The sequence below is a fragment of the Watersipora subatra genome, chromosome 4 (genome assembly GCF_963576615.1).
Source record: "Watersipora subatra chromosome 4, tzWatSuba1.1, whole genome shotgun sequence".
Taxonomy (NCBI): domain Eukaryota; kingdom Metazoa; phylum Bryozoa; class Gymnolaemata; order Cheilostomatida; family Watersiporidae; genus Watersipora; species Watersipora subatra.
The window spans coordinates 8,769,265-8,784,865 of NC_088711.1; the positions used below are offsets into that span (position 1 = coordinate 8,769,265).

General features: G+C 34.3%; 2 protein-coding genes across 6 annotated transcripts; both read left to right on the forward strand.

Moving 5' to 3' along the window:
• Positions 1 to 444: 444 nt before the first annotated feature.
• Positions 445 to 8,903, forward strand: LOC137393619 (peroxisomal membrane protein 4-like). 5 transcript variants are annotated; one of them, XM_068080254.1, is made up of 4 exons: positions 445 to 470; positions 5,069 to 5,211; positions 7,313 to 7,511; positions 8,349 to 8,903. In XM_068080254.1, the coding sequence occupies exons 2-4, from the start codon at positions 5,078 to 5,080 to the stop codon at positions 8,607 to 8,609; spliced, it is 594 nt and encodes a 197-aa protein (XP_067936355.1). In that variant the 5' UTR covers positions 445 to 470; positions 5,069 to 5,077; the 3' UTR covers positions 8,610 to 8,903. The 5 variants fall into 5 exon arrangements, with proteins under 5 accessions (XP_067936355.1, XP_067936353.1, XP_067936352.1 ...); XM_068080252.1 differs by lacking the exon at positions 445 to 470 and adding an exon at positions 517 to 627; XM_068080251.1 differs by lacking the exon at positions 445 to 470 and adding an exon at positions 601 to 636.
• Positions 8,904 to 9,184: 281 nt separating this feature from the next.
• On the forward strand, positions 9,185 to 15,215 carry LOC137393479 (small ribosomal subunit protein uS9). The gene is made up of 5 exons (XM_068080052.1): positions 9,185 to 9,245; positions 9,674 to 9,732; positions 11,167 to 11,261; positions 11,377 to 11,528; positions 15,025 to 15,215. Exons 2-5 carry the CDS (start codon positions 9,679 to 9,681, stop codon positions 15,168 to 15,170), a joined length of 447 nt encoding a protein of 148 aa, XP_067936153.1. The 5' UTR covers positions 9,185 to 9,245; positions 9,674 to 9,678; the 3' UTR covers positions 15,171 to 15,215.
• Positions 15,216 to 15,601: the final 386 nt, after the last annotated feature.

Consider the following 15,601-nt stretch of genomic DNA (forward strand, 5'->3'; position numbering starts at 1 on the left):
CACTGTATATCATTGCTGGTACACAGCTAGTGCGTTATAGCTTTTCCTAGCCAGTAATGTTGATACTGCAGCTAGCAGCTGTAATAAACAGTTGTAATAATAGCAGTTGTATAAACATCGTAAGTAGCTGAATAGTAGTACAGTAAAGTTGATAACCAGTAGTAATAATTTGAAACTCATGAAAAGTCTTATATTTGATTTGAAATTATCTATGTTTACATAATATTATATCATACCACTCGCGACTGATAGAGAACGATCAAAGAGCACGCACATGACCTTTGGCATCCATGTTCGTAGAACAAACATTCCTTGGGAACATGACAACAACTTGTCATGATTGGTCATCCTTAGTAACAAGCGCTTTTCATTGGCTATCTAAAACGGAAGCAGTTCTTTGAAGCTGTACAATTTCTTGCCTCTTTTTCCTTTTGGTTATAAGAACTCTCTGGCGCCTGCAGAAGAAAACCGTACGTGATGACTATGTGTACTCTGCACCTATACTACTTGGGTTGCGTTGGTACCCGTAGTAATAGGCTATATAGTTCATAACCATGTTGTCTTTTTTTCTGGAAGGCGTAGCACAAAACTAAGCAGAACAGCAAATATCTATGAATGAACGATTCGGTTTGTTTTGTATGTTATCCGCTAGTGTTGCTTCAAAGACGAAGTTCGACTGTAGCAGTTGGGAATCATCAATTTTACTAGTCCTTTCCGATTGCACTTAAATTTACTTAATTGGATTCCATCATTTAATAATTAGAATAACAGTTAATTTTAATAAATGTTAAAAAAAATTATTTTTTTTGTTCTTTTTTCAAACCTTTATGCACAAGCTAGGAGCACTAGCTAAAAACAAGAAACCACGCATTGGCTTACATAGCTTAACAATTGACCATAAAAAGTGGTTGTTCATTGTGACTGCTTCGATTTTTTAGTGCTCAACTTCATGTTTTGTGTGCATAAATAATGTGCGTAATGTGATTGAGCATGTCCAATTGAAGCTGCTTATGATACCTTTCCAACGTTGTACTACATAAAGGGGAACAAGCAAAACGAAAGCATATACTGTAAAACCCGATGGGTCTTACAATATTTGGAAAAAAAATGAGATTCTTCAACTATTTATTCACTCTGTATCAACAAAAGTAAATCAAACAAGTCAATAAACTGTACTTTCTTTTATTGAACAATAAAATGGCAACAGTAAGAATAGTCTGTAGCCTAAACTGAGTTGCATTAGCCAAGTTTTTCAAATAGCTCAAAAGCAACAGCTCTCTTATCTATAGTAATACAAGCACTAAGTTACTGTAGATTTCAACATTGGTGAATAGCAAAAGTTGATCATTGTAAGATAGCTCTTTGTTACAAAAAGTTGGAAATAGAAACTAAAAATTGTCATAAGAGAGTTTTAAAGAAATCTAATTAAAATTTTACCTGATTGAAAGCATCGATCTCATGGTAAAATTCTCTTCACCTGCAGACTCAAGTTAAGATAAATGAAGCAGGAAAAGTAGTTTCTCATTTAGATGTCTAGTGCCAGGTAGTGTGACATATGATGAGAAGCCTGAATCAGTTCTTGGTTTATGATTGATTCCTAACTACTCTACTGGGTCTTCTAACTAATTTTTGAGGTATTCTGGCCCAGTGCCCCATCAGCCTATTCTGGTGAAAAACTTGGCAGAAGAAGGCAGAATAAATACACAATGTAGATCTTTGCTGCCTCTGTGAATGTCTATACTGGATTGCATTTTGACATGGTAATTGTGCATGCTGTTTTTGTATACCAAATTATTCTTTGCCAAATTATTCTACTCATATTTTTTATGTATTGTTTACCTTCAATGTTGTCATATTATTATATTGCTTTGTTGTATTCTAACAAATATTACACATGTTGGAAAATATATGTATGTACATACGTTCAGCTTTTCTCTTTGCACATTTTTGAATTGTTATTTTGTAAACCAAAAGCCCTCAACACCCAGTAGCTTTGTGCAAAATAACCTTAGCATGAGCTCAAGTAATTTTTAATATTTAAAGAGGATATGACAAGGATGCTACAAATTTTTAACAATCAACAACTTCTTCCTTTGTTTCAAACTCAAACTAAATTTGGATTTGTTATGTTGGGCTTCCTATTTTTCAGATGATACTTTCCGGAAAGTTCACCAGGTAGTTTATATATGCCATTGTATGTTTTCAAATTTCAGGTTGATTAAAATCAGAAATGTTTTATTTCGCTTTTTACATAGTATTTAAACACATTTTATTTAAAAACCACTAAAGTACTGATCAGATTCAAGATTTGCTGACCCTCAAATTGTTACTTTTGTAATATAACCTCCGTAACTTCTACAACAACACACATACTGTATAACCTATATTTGAATGCCATAGTTCTCTATTTTTCAGCCCCTCCCCTAGATTGGCGCTTTATTAGAGGTGACATTCAAATAAAGGGTGGGTGTTCTATTCTTTAAACACTTTGTAAAAATTTTGAGAAGATAAATTTAACTGTTTCATGGGCAAATTGAATGTTGCCTATATTTTGCACTGTCGTTTGGGTGGTGCGACATTAATCTTTTTGGATGCAAGGAATTTGCTAACTTAGCTCCAACTTGTCGTAGATCATATCATAAATATGCACAGGGAAGCTGATACCCGTCTCTACCAGTTGCTACCTATTACTTGTAATTTGTTGCTTTTTTAAGCTTGAAATTTTTATTTCATTCTAAATTTGATGGCATATTTTTATTTTGCAACTATATGTTTTAAGGTTCCATAAAAGCTCATTACACTCATTGATATGTTTGCTACAGTTTGCAGCCAAAACTGGTTTTTTGTATGCAATAGAAGAGGAATTACGAGCATCGATCCATTGTAAGCTGAATTCAGATTACCGCTATGATGCTATCAAATAATATGCTGTAGATCTGGAAATTTGTAAGGTATCTAATAATAATCTCTTAAATGCTACAAATGTATATTCAAGAACAAGTGACATAAGCAAACCAAGTTTACAATACATGCAGAAACAACAATAAACATTTCAAAACAAATATTAGCATTTTTAAAACAAAATATTAGCATCGTTTGCTCAGCCATTTGCGTGTTGATTGTCGCTTCTGTTTGAAACCATTTCATATTCTTTTAGCTGTTCAATACTTTCCACAGTGTCTTCCGACCTCAACAACTCTTCTACAGATCTGAGCTAATCGGTATTTGCCTCCAAACAATTTTTTAGCTGACCAACACTTTCACACGATGTACTTTAAAAAATACACTTCTCTCGCAAATAATCAAAATAGTTCCAAGATTTTAGTCTCAAAATACGCAATAGCACAGAATTCATCATAAAAGCGAAAAACATTTTTCACATACGTATTGAAGTATCAAGATTGCATTAAACAAGGAACTACAATCAGCCTTATACAATTCAATGGCGTTGCTTTTAAAGTTTGTAAAGGCTTGGAGTTGGAAAATAGACTCCGATATGAACAGAAACAACGAACGAATTGATTGCTATTGATGTAATCGAGTCATTACTAGCACGGTTTTGTGGATAATTTTCTGCTGTTCACTTGCTATTATGGATTTGTAACGATCAAGAATTTTAAATAGTGGCAGTCAAATAAGAAGTAGCGGTCAAATATAAGTGGCATTCAATTAAAGGGTGGCGCTCAATTTTTTAACCCTTTTAGTGAAGTGGCGCTCAAGTAGAGGTGGCATTCAAATACAGGTTATACAAATGTACAGGTTATATAAATTGTCACTGGCAGGAGATCTACGATTTTATCGGTATTCAAACATTATTACATCACTGCTAATTAGTAATCATAAACGAGGCTTCATGAGGGCAAAGGATATGAAGTACATACATGGTAAAGCATTACTTGGTGCAAGTGTATGCTGTCTATCACCAATAAAATCTAATTTGATGTTATTTAAGTAAGCAATTATTGGCACGTTTGCTACAAACTTGTACAATTGTAAAACAATTGAACTACGTACCCTTTGGCACATAAATCTTCAGGAACACAGTCATCGCAGCAATAGTTTAGCTGCAGTGATAATGACCCTTTTAATATACCTTGAGCAAATGTTAAATGCTAATTATAGAATAGTCAAACGTTAAATATCTAAATAATTATATATGACGACCTGACTGATTTAAAAAGTCATTGATAGAGTTAAATGACATGAATTATGTCGCTGAAAGCTAAAAATGTTCGGCGTATTCGGTAGTTGAATTTAGTTTAGAATTTGAATGTAACTCTTAAAAAGTCTATGTAAAGGGAATAGCAGTTTTCACCCATTGCATGTGGGAATTCGCTAGGCTTCACTCCATTCAATGCCTGCTAAACCTACATGGAAGTAGAGTAGAACTAAATTTTTAATGACATGAAACAACAATTTTGTGTTTTTGTTGAACTACTCTGATTAAATTAAAGCTTTATAAATGGTAGTTGGTGTGCCTAGGCAATCCTAAATCCTTATCGTATCTTTCCATAATGGAAACCTTCATATGATACCAAGAATGACTGCTATGTCAAAACACAACTAATTTAATATTGAAGAAAATGCATTAATAAAAACAAGTATGTGTACATACTTACAAAGGTTTGCGTGGCATTTAGTTGATTTCAGATTTTACTCATAACATCATAAATTTTTGATTGAAGGAATTGTTGTACAGCAGAGAAATAGTTTGAATCTCGCAATAATTTCATTCACTGTGAAACCTTTGTAATTTTTTGTCTTGTCTTTCTCATCAGCACCCAATTGTAGAAATGTGCGGTTTTTACTCGATTTAAATTCCGTTATTGCAAATTGACTTTGCCTACATTAGTTATCGGTTTTTGTTACGAATGGTTTATGCTGTAGTTCCTAATTTATATCTCTAATTTATCTATAAAATCCGATCATGGCTTATCAAAAGTGGCCTTTTTAAAAATATGAATTTCAATCATATTTCTGTTTAATTGCAAAAGAAATTAGGCTATGATGCCTAATGTGTTGTGTCTGATTTTTTATAAGTCATTGTTTCGTTTTCTATGCATTTTAGATTTACAAAATGAATATTTTGTTGGATCCTGCGTATCACTCCATCTTGGCTATTCTCAAGGGACTTCGGAATGGAGCTGTTTATGGTGCCAAGATCCGTCTACCCCATGCCTTTGTTATGACATTCTTATTTCGCAGTGGACCGTGAGTTTGGATTACAAATTAGAAACTTAACCTAAGTCCACCGCTCATGGAAAATGAGCCAAATTTACATGACACTCCTTTAGACTAAAACAAAATATTCATTTAGTGGACGCTCAACTGTGCATTATCGAAATACAGTCATACCTCGACATAGGAGTTCTCTGACACACAAAAAAATCGAGATACAAGCAAAATTTCAAGCAAGTTTTTATCTTGAAATATCAGGAAACTGAGATTAGAGCCGGTTCTCTATGCGGCCACTAAGTGGCTAAGTATGTGAGAGGCTATGTTCCAGAACAGCATCACTTGGTCTTTTTCGTCGAGTCAGTCTGCAAAAAGTCAGCTAAAAGTTATAGTGGACGCGAGGTAGAAAGCGCCAAACTGGAAAAGATAATAAGAAAAATTAAAACAAAGGCAAAAGTTGAGTTGATCTTGAGTTTAGAGTTAAGTCTTGTAAAAGATTAAAACTTAAGCTTTGAATGTGTATTTAGTAAGCTAAATTTATTTAAGTTTAATTCCAATTTATGTAGTTACTTATTATCACAAACTAGTGTAGCAAACACGTTGCTGTCAGTCTCTCTCACACTGCCATTAGCCACTCCATCTGTCTCGAAGGTAAGAACTCCATACAGTACTGTACATAGCAATTTTATGCTTTATTGCAGATCGTAACCACTAAATTGATATTTGTTACTTTGGAAGCGTAGGTAGTGAATTACAACAATCAAAATATATTTTCTTATCATAATTTCCTGTTTTTAGATGGTTTTTTAATAGTGTGGGAACATATTAATTTGTATTTAGTTATTTTATAAAGGAAATATTGCTTTGAGATACGAGAACAATGGCATAAGAGTTCATTCCCGGCACGCATTAAGCTCTTATGTCGCGGTTTGACTGCACACTTTGATATTTTGGTTCTACAGCGTGAGGTGCAATTATGAATAAAACTTAAAGGTTGACTTGCAACAAAATTTACATTACAGTTATTTGGTATCATAAGATTCACCATGTCTTACTCTGTTGTGTTGTAGGTGCAAAATATATGGGAATGTGATTACAAGCTCTTAAAAGCTAAAAAAACGAACAGTTAATCACAGCCACACGAGACCGCCATAGTTTGGATTCGCTTTCCAAAGCGGCTCAAATGTGACATAGTTGTTACAGGATGGTTTCTGTTTACACTTTCATGCAATCTCATTCGTCGAAATATTTTTACAAATATACTTCATGCATTCAATAAAACCATGTCTATTGTTCTTACGCGTCTGTTTTATCGTCATCGTAATGCTGTCACTTTTAGCATTGATATCTTATAACTTACCGTAAGAAATCGTTAAACTTTTTAACCTTAGCTCGAAGGAGTACATATCATTGTCTGATAATCATGACGAGCTTGTTGGTTACCTGTGATAATCGAAAATAGCTGCGAAAATTATTTGCGAAGTTGTATTGGGTCACATGATCAGATTACGACTTGACGATTAGTCCGAGCCGAAACAAAACTGTAAAGTAGCGAGCATCTATATTTGATATGAGGTCCTCGGTAAAACTCGAAGTGTTTGTCATAAACTAGTGCTACAATAAGTTTTATATTGAGCTTTTTATTGGCCTTTCAATTCACGTGAGAACATAACGTGACAAGACGATAACCAAACTGTGATGAATACGTCAGATAAATAAAGAGATTCCAATATACTTCGGCTTTTCGTTTTTGAGCTTTTAAGAGCTTGTAATCACATTTCCACATATTTTGCAACTACAACACAACAGAGTAAGACATGGTAAATCTTTTGATACCAAATAACTGTAATGTAAATTTTATTGCAAGTCAACCTTTAACATGTGATTTAAGGAATCACTTTTTCAAGTTTGCTAGACTTGCAACCCTATTATTTTTGGTTACCCTTGTTTATGGTTGGAATTCTTTTGGAGTTGCATGTTCACAAAGATTGTTCAAATATCAGTTTTTTTTACCATGCATTCTCCGGAAGGCTTCGTAGGAATTGCATACGCCATGAGGAGAAGACATTCTGAAAATCATCAGATACAAAGCTTTACTCCTGTTTGTTTGCTGATATTCACGGTTTATACACTTTAGACTGAAGGAGAAGCTTGCTTGGATTCTTGATGCCACTCGTCAACATTCCACAAACTTAGCCAAGTTTGTTTTCATCTATAAGTCACTGTGCAAACTGTTCTCATGGTCAGAAGGGAAGCCTAAGCAATACCATTCAGCCATAGCTGCTTTTGTTGGCGGTTATATTGTGTTTGGAAAGAGAACGAGTGTTAATGAACAAGTAAGTTATCCCAAATTTATGTAAGTCGCTTTTTGTCTCACATTTGTCTAAGATCAGCAGTAGGCTTGGCGATACTCGGTATTTTTTCCATTTCCAATCAGATAACCCCCAGGTGGGTGTTTAAGAGGATGGTTTTCAGGGACTAGTCGCAGTTTACAAATCAAATATTTTTAGTGGCTTAGAGCAAAGCATGATGTGTAAAATTTGTATGATATCAGCCAAAAAAATGTAGAAACGCACAACATTTACGCAGATACATGTAAAACAGACAGACACCCAATGATAAAGTGGGATTTATGAATATAGATTGGTCTATATTCTATAGAGCTGTCTGTCAAGACCTTTTGTTTCAGGCTGTTTGTATCACATTTTTGACCATGAAGTTTTTTCCAATCCTATTTTTGGTGTAAGTATTCTGTTACGCCTTAACTTGCTGGTTGACGTGATGCTTTATACTGAAGCAGCACTCAAATCCACCACTGTTAGCGCAGTTTGAATAGCAGTATATCCCTGGTCTAATGCCAGCATTCCTGTTTGGTTTCCTGAGCAATGAGCTCTCTGTTCCTTACATTCAAGTATTTAAGCTAGTAAGTAAAACATGTTTTGGATAAAGATAATGCATGGAATGATAGCTGAGTGATCTAGCTTGGTTTTTTGTTGATTAGAGGCATTAATTATCAGTTTACTTTGTTACAATCTGAGCAAGAAGTCTCCAACAAGATACATCTACAAACTGCTTGTCATTTTTAGTATGTTTTAATGTTTTATTCTATTGTAGATCATGTATTTGTTTTCAAGAACATGTGTGATATATTTTAATGTTTTATTTTATTGTAGATCAACATGTATTTGCTTTCAAGAATACTTTTTGGATTAACAAGGCTTGGCATAGAGAAAGGCTATGTTAGAGACCCTAAGGTGGAGACATTCCCAATTTTTGCTGCTATAGTTTGGGGTATTGTTTTGTGGTTATTTGAATATTATCCCAACACCCTGCAGAGCTCACTGAGGAGTTCTATGACCTATCTGTATCATGACAGTGAAAGATGGACTAGTATATGGGATTTTCTTGTATGGAATACTAGTAAACTTTGGTAGCGCTGTTTAGTAGTTACTGCATTTTGCGGAATCTGTCGGATGTATTAATTTTTTTCGCATGTGATTTTTATGCAAATCCTTATTTTTTTGCAATACATATTGTATTATAATGCAATAACCATTTTACACTCTAATCTATATTGTATGTTAAATATAACTTTTTAAATGCAAATAAATTACACAATTATAAAATATCCTAAAAGATTTGATTGTGTATTGACTATAAATGTATGACTACAAATGTCATACATTTTAATAGAGCAATACAAATAAAAGGTATGATATAGTTGTAGGTATACGCATTTGTCTTATTCCCTTCTAGCTGTTTTCAATTGTGTGCTAATTTCTTTTTTCAGGCTGAACTTTGTGAAACACAGATTTCATAGCCAATGTAAAGCGTAAATGCACAAGAAGTTGGTCAGATATCTAAATGAGTAAATGTAAAATGAATTGATGCTGATGCGTTCGAGTAGAACGACCTATTCGTTTTAATGTTTTGAGAGTTACCCGCTCAACCATGTAAATCTACGCTTACGACAGACCGCGCTATAGTTCCATAAAGTTTTCACATTGCGCCGAAGCTAAAGTTTTCGCTTGCGTACCTGTTAAGTTCCTTTTTGTCTTCAACTTCCGGCGGTGAGAATATCTTATTTCTTAATTTGATTGTTTATAGATAGAGTTTACTAGCGTAACCAATAGTCGTATGCATTTTATTTTTGGCAACTTAAATTTTCATGTGCATCTAAAGGGATTTTGCAGGCTACACAGTATATATTCAAGTTTTTACTCATTAAACGTGTTGCACAAAGCCGTACTGTAACTGCTTTTGCCGATAGAGCGGAATGCTTAGTTAATTATTTTTTGTTTTTTTTTGTTCTATTTGCCTTTTAGCATTTTTAAGTTTTAATTGTTATACTTAATTTAATAGCTGCTTGAAAATTCAATGCATTTTGAAGAAGGTAATAAAGCATGTTGTAAAACTGAAAGGTTTGTTAAGACTTCTTCCATAACACCAACTTTTGAGCTTTTCTGGTATTATTCAATTGCTAATGTTGTAATTTTAGACACCATGTCAACTGAAAAGAAGGGCCCTCTGCAGTCTGTTCAAGTCTTTGGTCGAAAGGTTAGTAGAATATGCTGCTAATGTGTGTGATACAACAGACTATCTCATAAATAACATCGAAACGGTACAGAATAATGCACTGACATACCGGCCAACTCTCACGCACTCACCCCAAAGAAAAAATGGAAACGCGTGAGATTTTTGCCCCATTTTCCACAATTTTATATATACTATCATTGATACATCAATTGCCCCAAAACCAAATCTCACGCATTGCCCCACTCTTGGGTTGGCAGGTCTGTGCACTGATCTATATCAAATCTCACGGAAAGGGTCAACATAACAGCAAATCGTGAAATATACCATCTTAAATTCCTAGTCATTTCCAAATGCAAATCAGACATTTGATATTGATATATTATGAGGAAAACCAGAAGTCTTTAATTACATCATGTGATCAGCTCATGAACAAAGAACCACATCAATTACTACTCGAGAGCAGCATCACGCAGTGGGCCTCCTACTATCTATGCTAAGAAATCTGTTTATCAAAGCAGCTTTGTGTTGAATTTAGTTTGTGAACGCAATCTAATTTCATATCGTGAATATCAACCACAAACTGTTATTCAGATATATTTTACAAGTTGGCCGCATTGAAACATTATACTTATTACAAGCGGGTTAAAGATTGAAATTAGCGAGGCCACCACTTATTATATTCTCTGTGTGCCAGAGAAGAGAGAATCAGTAATGTAAAATACTATTTGTAGTCAGTTGCTGTGCTCTTTACCCAGAAAGTTGCAAATGGTATTTATTCTTACTTTATATAGGTGTAGTAGGTGTTCATGTAGCTCTAGTAAAAACTAACTGGTTGAAAATAAGCTTCTCTTACAATACCTTTATTTAAAATTCTCAAAATACAGTAGCCTAACTGCTTTGTGAAAAAATGTTTTTACAATGTAGAAAATTCTTGAAGTTTGGTGATTACACCCTCTTGGGTGAGGGCTGAGTGGAATGTTTTGCAGACTCTCAAAACTAACCATTTGAGACCAACTTTTCAAAAAAGTTACAAAAGTGCTATATAATTTGTTGTAACTTTTAATGGACCTGTTCATAACTTACCTTTTGAAAATAATGCTGTTTTTTGCCATAAAAAGCCAACAGTTACCTGTTGATTTATTTTTAAATGAAGCAGGGTTACCTAAAATAAGTTAATGAACACTTGCAAACTAAATGGTCTGCAAGTATTTAATAAATGCAATAATGAGTGTCGAATATTATAAAAAGTTGTAAACTCTGCGTGAGACATTTATTCATGGGGATATCCTAACAGTTTTCTGTAAAAAAATTTTCAATAGTTTTCATAGCAAGACAAGTCATGAATTTTTGATAAATCGGTGATGGCAATGAAATGTGTTATTTAGTTATGCTTACCATGATTTAGAAGTTCCTATTTTGCGGCACAATAATTTGTAAGTTTTAATCATGTTTTAGAAAACAGCCACTGCTGTTGCTCACTGTAAACGAGGAAATGGTTTGATGAAGGTTAATGGCCGACCACTGGAACTTGTGGAGCCAGCCACTCTCAGGTTAGAAAATCTCCGCACTCCCTCTTTCTCTCTGGAAGTTTTCGTGTTCATTCATGAGATGATTTATTTTGTCAGTTTGTCTGAAGACTTCACCGCAACCTTTAATTTTGTGTAGATACAAGCTCTTGGAGCCAGTACTGTTGCTTGGAAAGGACAAGTTTGCTGGTGTCGACATCAGGGTACGAGTGAAAGGAGGCGGTCATGTCTCTCAAGTATATGCCATCAGACAAGCTATTAGCAAATCACTGGTTGCTTACTACCAAAAATGTAAGTTGTTTTAAATTTTGCTATTATGATTTATAACCATATAACTCTGAATTAATTTAATTAGTGATTTAAATTAATTTAGTAAAATTTAGGTTTGGTTTTTTAATTTAGGTTATTGTCAATGGTTTGACATTCTTAAAGGTTGACTTGCAACAAAATTTATTATTTGTTACCAAACGATTCACTATGTCTTACTCCGCTGTGTTGTAGGTGCAAAATATGTGGAAATGTGATTACAAGCTCTTAAAAGCCCAAAAACGAACAGTTAATCGCAGCCACACGAGACCGCCGTAGTTTGGATTCGCTTTCCAAAGCGGCTCAAATGTGACGTAGTTGTTACAGGATGGTTTCTGTTTACACTTTCATGCAATCTCATTCGTCGAAATATTTTCACAAATATACTTCATGCATTCAATAAACCATGTCTATTGTTCTTACGCGTCTGTTTTATCGTCATTGTAATGCTGTCACTTTTAGCATTGATATCTTATAACTTACCGTAAAAAATCGTTAAACTTTTTAACCTTAGCTCGAAGAGGTACATATCGTTGTCTGATAATCATGACGAGCCTGTTGGTTACCGGTGATAATCGAAAATAGCTGCAAAAATTATTTGCGAAGTATTGGGTCACATGATCAGATTACGACTTGATGATTAGATCAAGCCGAAACAAAACTGTAAAGTAGCGAGCATCTATATTTGATACGGGGTCTTCGGTAAAACCCGAAGTGTTTGTCATAAACTAGTACTACGATAAGTTTTATATTGAGCTATATAAGTATATTTGTGAAAATATTTCGCCGAATCGAGGTTGCGTGAAAGTGTAAACAGAAGCCATCTTGTTTAACTACGTCCCATTTGAGCCATTTTGGAAAGAGATTCTAATCTATGGCGGTCTCGTGATGGCTGCGATTAACTGTTTGTTTTTTAGCTTTTAAGAGCTTGTGATCACATTTCCACATATTTGCACCTACAACACAGCAGAGTAAGACATGGTGAATCTTTTGATACCAACTGTCATGTGAATTTTGTTGCAAGTCAACCTTTAACAGAGCCTCTACTAATGTCATAACCATTTGGCTCTAATGTTCAGGGGACATCTGCTCATGCAGTCAACATATTTTATTTTGCAAAGAAAATTTGCAAGTGTATGTACGTGCATAGAGTTGCCCATAACCTTGTTTTGATATATTCTGTACCCGTGAGTGAAATGTATGCTCCAGACTTGTTTCAGTAGTCTACACACCAGCTTGTGAAAAGAGTCCGCAAACCAATAGTTAACCTTGACTTGCATAGTTGATCCATTTCAAAATGTGCTATTCGTTCCACATTTCAAATTCACCATGACAATAAATTTTTAGGTAGAGTTTAAAGCCTGCAAGAGTTTAGCTATTGATGAAGATTTTAGGTCCCAATTTTTAAGTTTATATTAACACACCTCTGTTAATCCATTAAAACCTTATATATCCCAGTGAAAACTTAAAGCTAAGAAATTTAGAGCTAAGAAATAGAAACTATAACTGCCACGTACAGCTTTTATCGTTTTTGCTAGGTAAATCAGACATGCTGATTATGATTTTGTACTCAAAAATAAATATTGGTCCACTAACTTTCAAAGTCATTAAGGCTTTTTTACAGCGTTTCAATATCGGTCTCGAAAACAATACAATCGGCACATCAAGCTCCGCCCATAACTATGTGACGCAGCCTAGCTTTTCAGGAATGGAAGTTAGGGATGTTTAGTCCGATTTTGAATGGTAGAGATGTGTGTCATAATACCCATTATTATTTAAATTTAGCCTTCATAATAATCTGTCTTTTATGAATGGTAGATAAACTATTTAAAATTGCTCGTAGCTTGTTACAGGATGTTTAATAGGCTGAACGCCGGGAAAAATGAGCTCGAAAAGCGGGATTTTATCACAAGCTAGCGTTGTTATCGCGCTTTTTTGAGCTCATTTTTAAATATGCAATGTTAAATAACTTATTTACCTTTCAGAAAAGTTTTGAAGGCTGAATTTAGATAATAATGGGTTTTAAGACGCCCATCTCTGTCATTCTAAATCGGACTAAACATCCCCGATTTCCGTTCCTAAAAAGCTAGCGCATGTCACATATTTATGGGCGGAGCTTGTTGTGTCAATCGTGTTGTTTTCGAGACCGATATTAAAACGCTGTAAAAAAGCCTTCATTACTCTGAAAGTTAGTGGACCAATCTTTATTTTGAGTACAAAATCGGAATCAGCGTGTCTGGTTTACCTAGAAAATATGATAAAAGTTGTACGTGACAGTTATGGTTAAAACTACCATGATTCCCTGCAATTTAAATCTGAAAGCCTCAGACCTACGGTTAGAGAATCCATATGCACCCTTAGTAACTATTGTTGATTGAGGGGTTTTAGGATGTTATACAATTACAACTTGGGCTTGTTCGAATATTTAGAGTTCCAATGCTGATTTAATATCATAGATTGTCACACCTTCACATAATGAAGTTAGTTTGTTCCAAGATCTGCTTCGTATGTTGGAGCAAGCATCGCTATATGTATACGCAGTAAATAGGGAAATGGCTTTGCAACCCAAATATGCATAACTCCTCAATGCATACTGATGATAATTACACTTGCAGTAAACCATGTTATTATTATCAAACTAAGTAGAGAGTAAATCATGTAAAAACCGCTGAATTTGTGAAGTAAGAATTGTTGAAGTTTTTATTGTCCCTGTACGTTACAGTCATGTGAACTATAACTTAACCTATACGAAGTTTAAACAAACATTAATTCAAGAGTTTTTAGAAACATTTGCATTGTTTCGAAAAGCAATGTGAATGTTGTGTCGTAGATTGGGACCTCAATACTAGGTGGTTTATGATATCTGAATATTCTATTTGTTGTTCTGTGTTCTGGTAATGAAAAATAACTAACAATGATGTTTGTACATTTTGCATTATCTTATTTGGCATTGCACACCTTTTTTGGTCATGAAGGAGGTTTAAAAAAAACCTTTTTTTGAACCAAAAAAGGTTTATTTTACATTAGTTTCAAAATATTTTTGAATTTAAAGATTCTTTTTGTTCAGAAAATTTTTTCACGCGCCTAATTAATTTTAATGAAATAAATTGGTTAGATCATTGTGGGTGTAAGAAAACTTGTACTTGTTGTGCTTTTTCGCATAAAAGTCTGTGTTAAGTTGTCAAAAGATCTAAAGGTTTGTAGCAAACAAAATTTATTATCTTGAACATACAAAGAGATGTTATGGTGTTCTTTTGTAGTCAGATAGATTGTCTTATGCACATCTAGTGCAGTAGGTTCAGTTAGACAAGTCTGATTTGCATATCTAATGCAGAATTTCTAGTTATTTGCTTAGGGATCTATAAACAATTTTATGTGCAAAGTATTGGCCTTGTGCTCGAGTATCTGATTTAGACATGTAATGTGCATTAAGATGGATTAAGACAGGTAATAAAGAATATTCATGAAACTTTTGATTTAGATGTTGATGAGGCTTCCAAAAAAGAAATCAAGGATATCCTAGCCACTTATGACAAAGGATTACTGGTAGCAGATCCAAGGAGGAAAGAGTCAAAGAAATTTGGTGGACCAGGTGCTCGTGCCAGATACCAGAAGTCATACCGTTAATTGTATCTTGGCTTTATGTATTAATAAAAAAAATACTAACATCGAGTCTCGGTATCTTATCTGCTTCAATTTTAATGTATGCAGGCGCATTACATGTTTGATTCACATGAATGAGAGTTGCTTCTGCCAACTCCTAGTGGAGAGCCAATACACCATATTTGATATTACATGTAATTGAACTCTCAGCTCGCTTGAGTTATAACATCCACTGCTTCAAATACATAGTCTTTGCCACTTGACATGAGCACCTTAACGTGAGCAATCCATATTGCCAACATAAAACATGAGCAGTTCAGTGTTTGCCCTCCATTAGTCATCTATAACGTAATTTTTTGACTGTGGATGCTAGGTTGATCCACTGCAGCAACAGATGTCACATCAAAAACCATGAAATAAATGCAATAAATTGTAATCGTCGGTATAATGTAGAC

What these genes read in the sequence shown, in the direction of transcription:
- LOC137393619 (XM_068080251.1), top strand. Translation starts at nt 616, where the DNA reads ATGAACGATTCGGTTTGTTTT. An exon ending in TTCTTATTTCGCAGTGGACC is followed by an intron (nt 5,212 to 7,312) that starts GTGAGTTTGGAT and finishes TATACACTTTAG; the next exon opens with ACTGAAGGAGAAGCTTGCTT. An exon ending in GAACGAGTGTTAATGAACAA is followed by an intron (nt 7,512 to 8,348) that starts GTAAGTTATCCC and finishes ATTTTATTGTAG; the next exon opens with ATCAACATGTATTTGCTTTC.
- LOC137393479 (XM_068080052.1), top strand. Translation starts at nt 9,679, where the DNA reads ATGTCAACTGAAAAGAAGGGCCCTCTGCAGTCTGTTCAAGTCTTTGGT. An exon ending in TTCAAGTCTTTGGTCGAAAG is followed by an intron (nt 9,733 to 11,166) that starts GTTAGTAGAATA and finishes ATCATGTTTTAG; the next exon opens with AAAACAGCCACTGCTGTTGC. An exon ending in GGTTGCTTACTACCAAAAAT is followed by an intron (nt 11,529 to 15,024) that starts GTAAGTTGTTTT and finishes CTTTTGATTTAG; the next exon opens with ATGTTGATGAGGCTTCCAAA.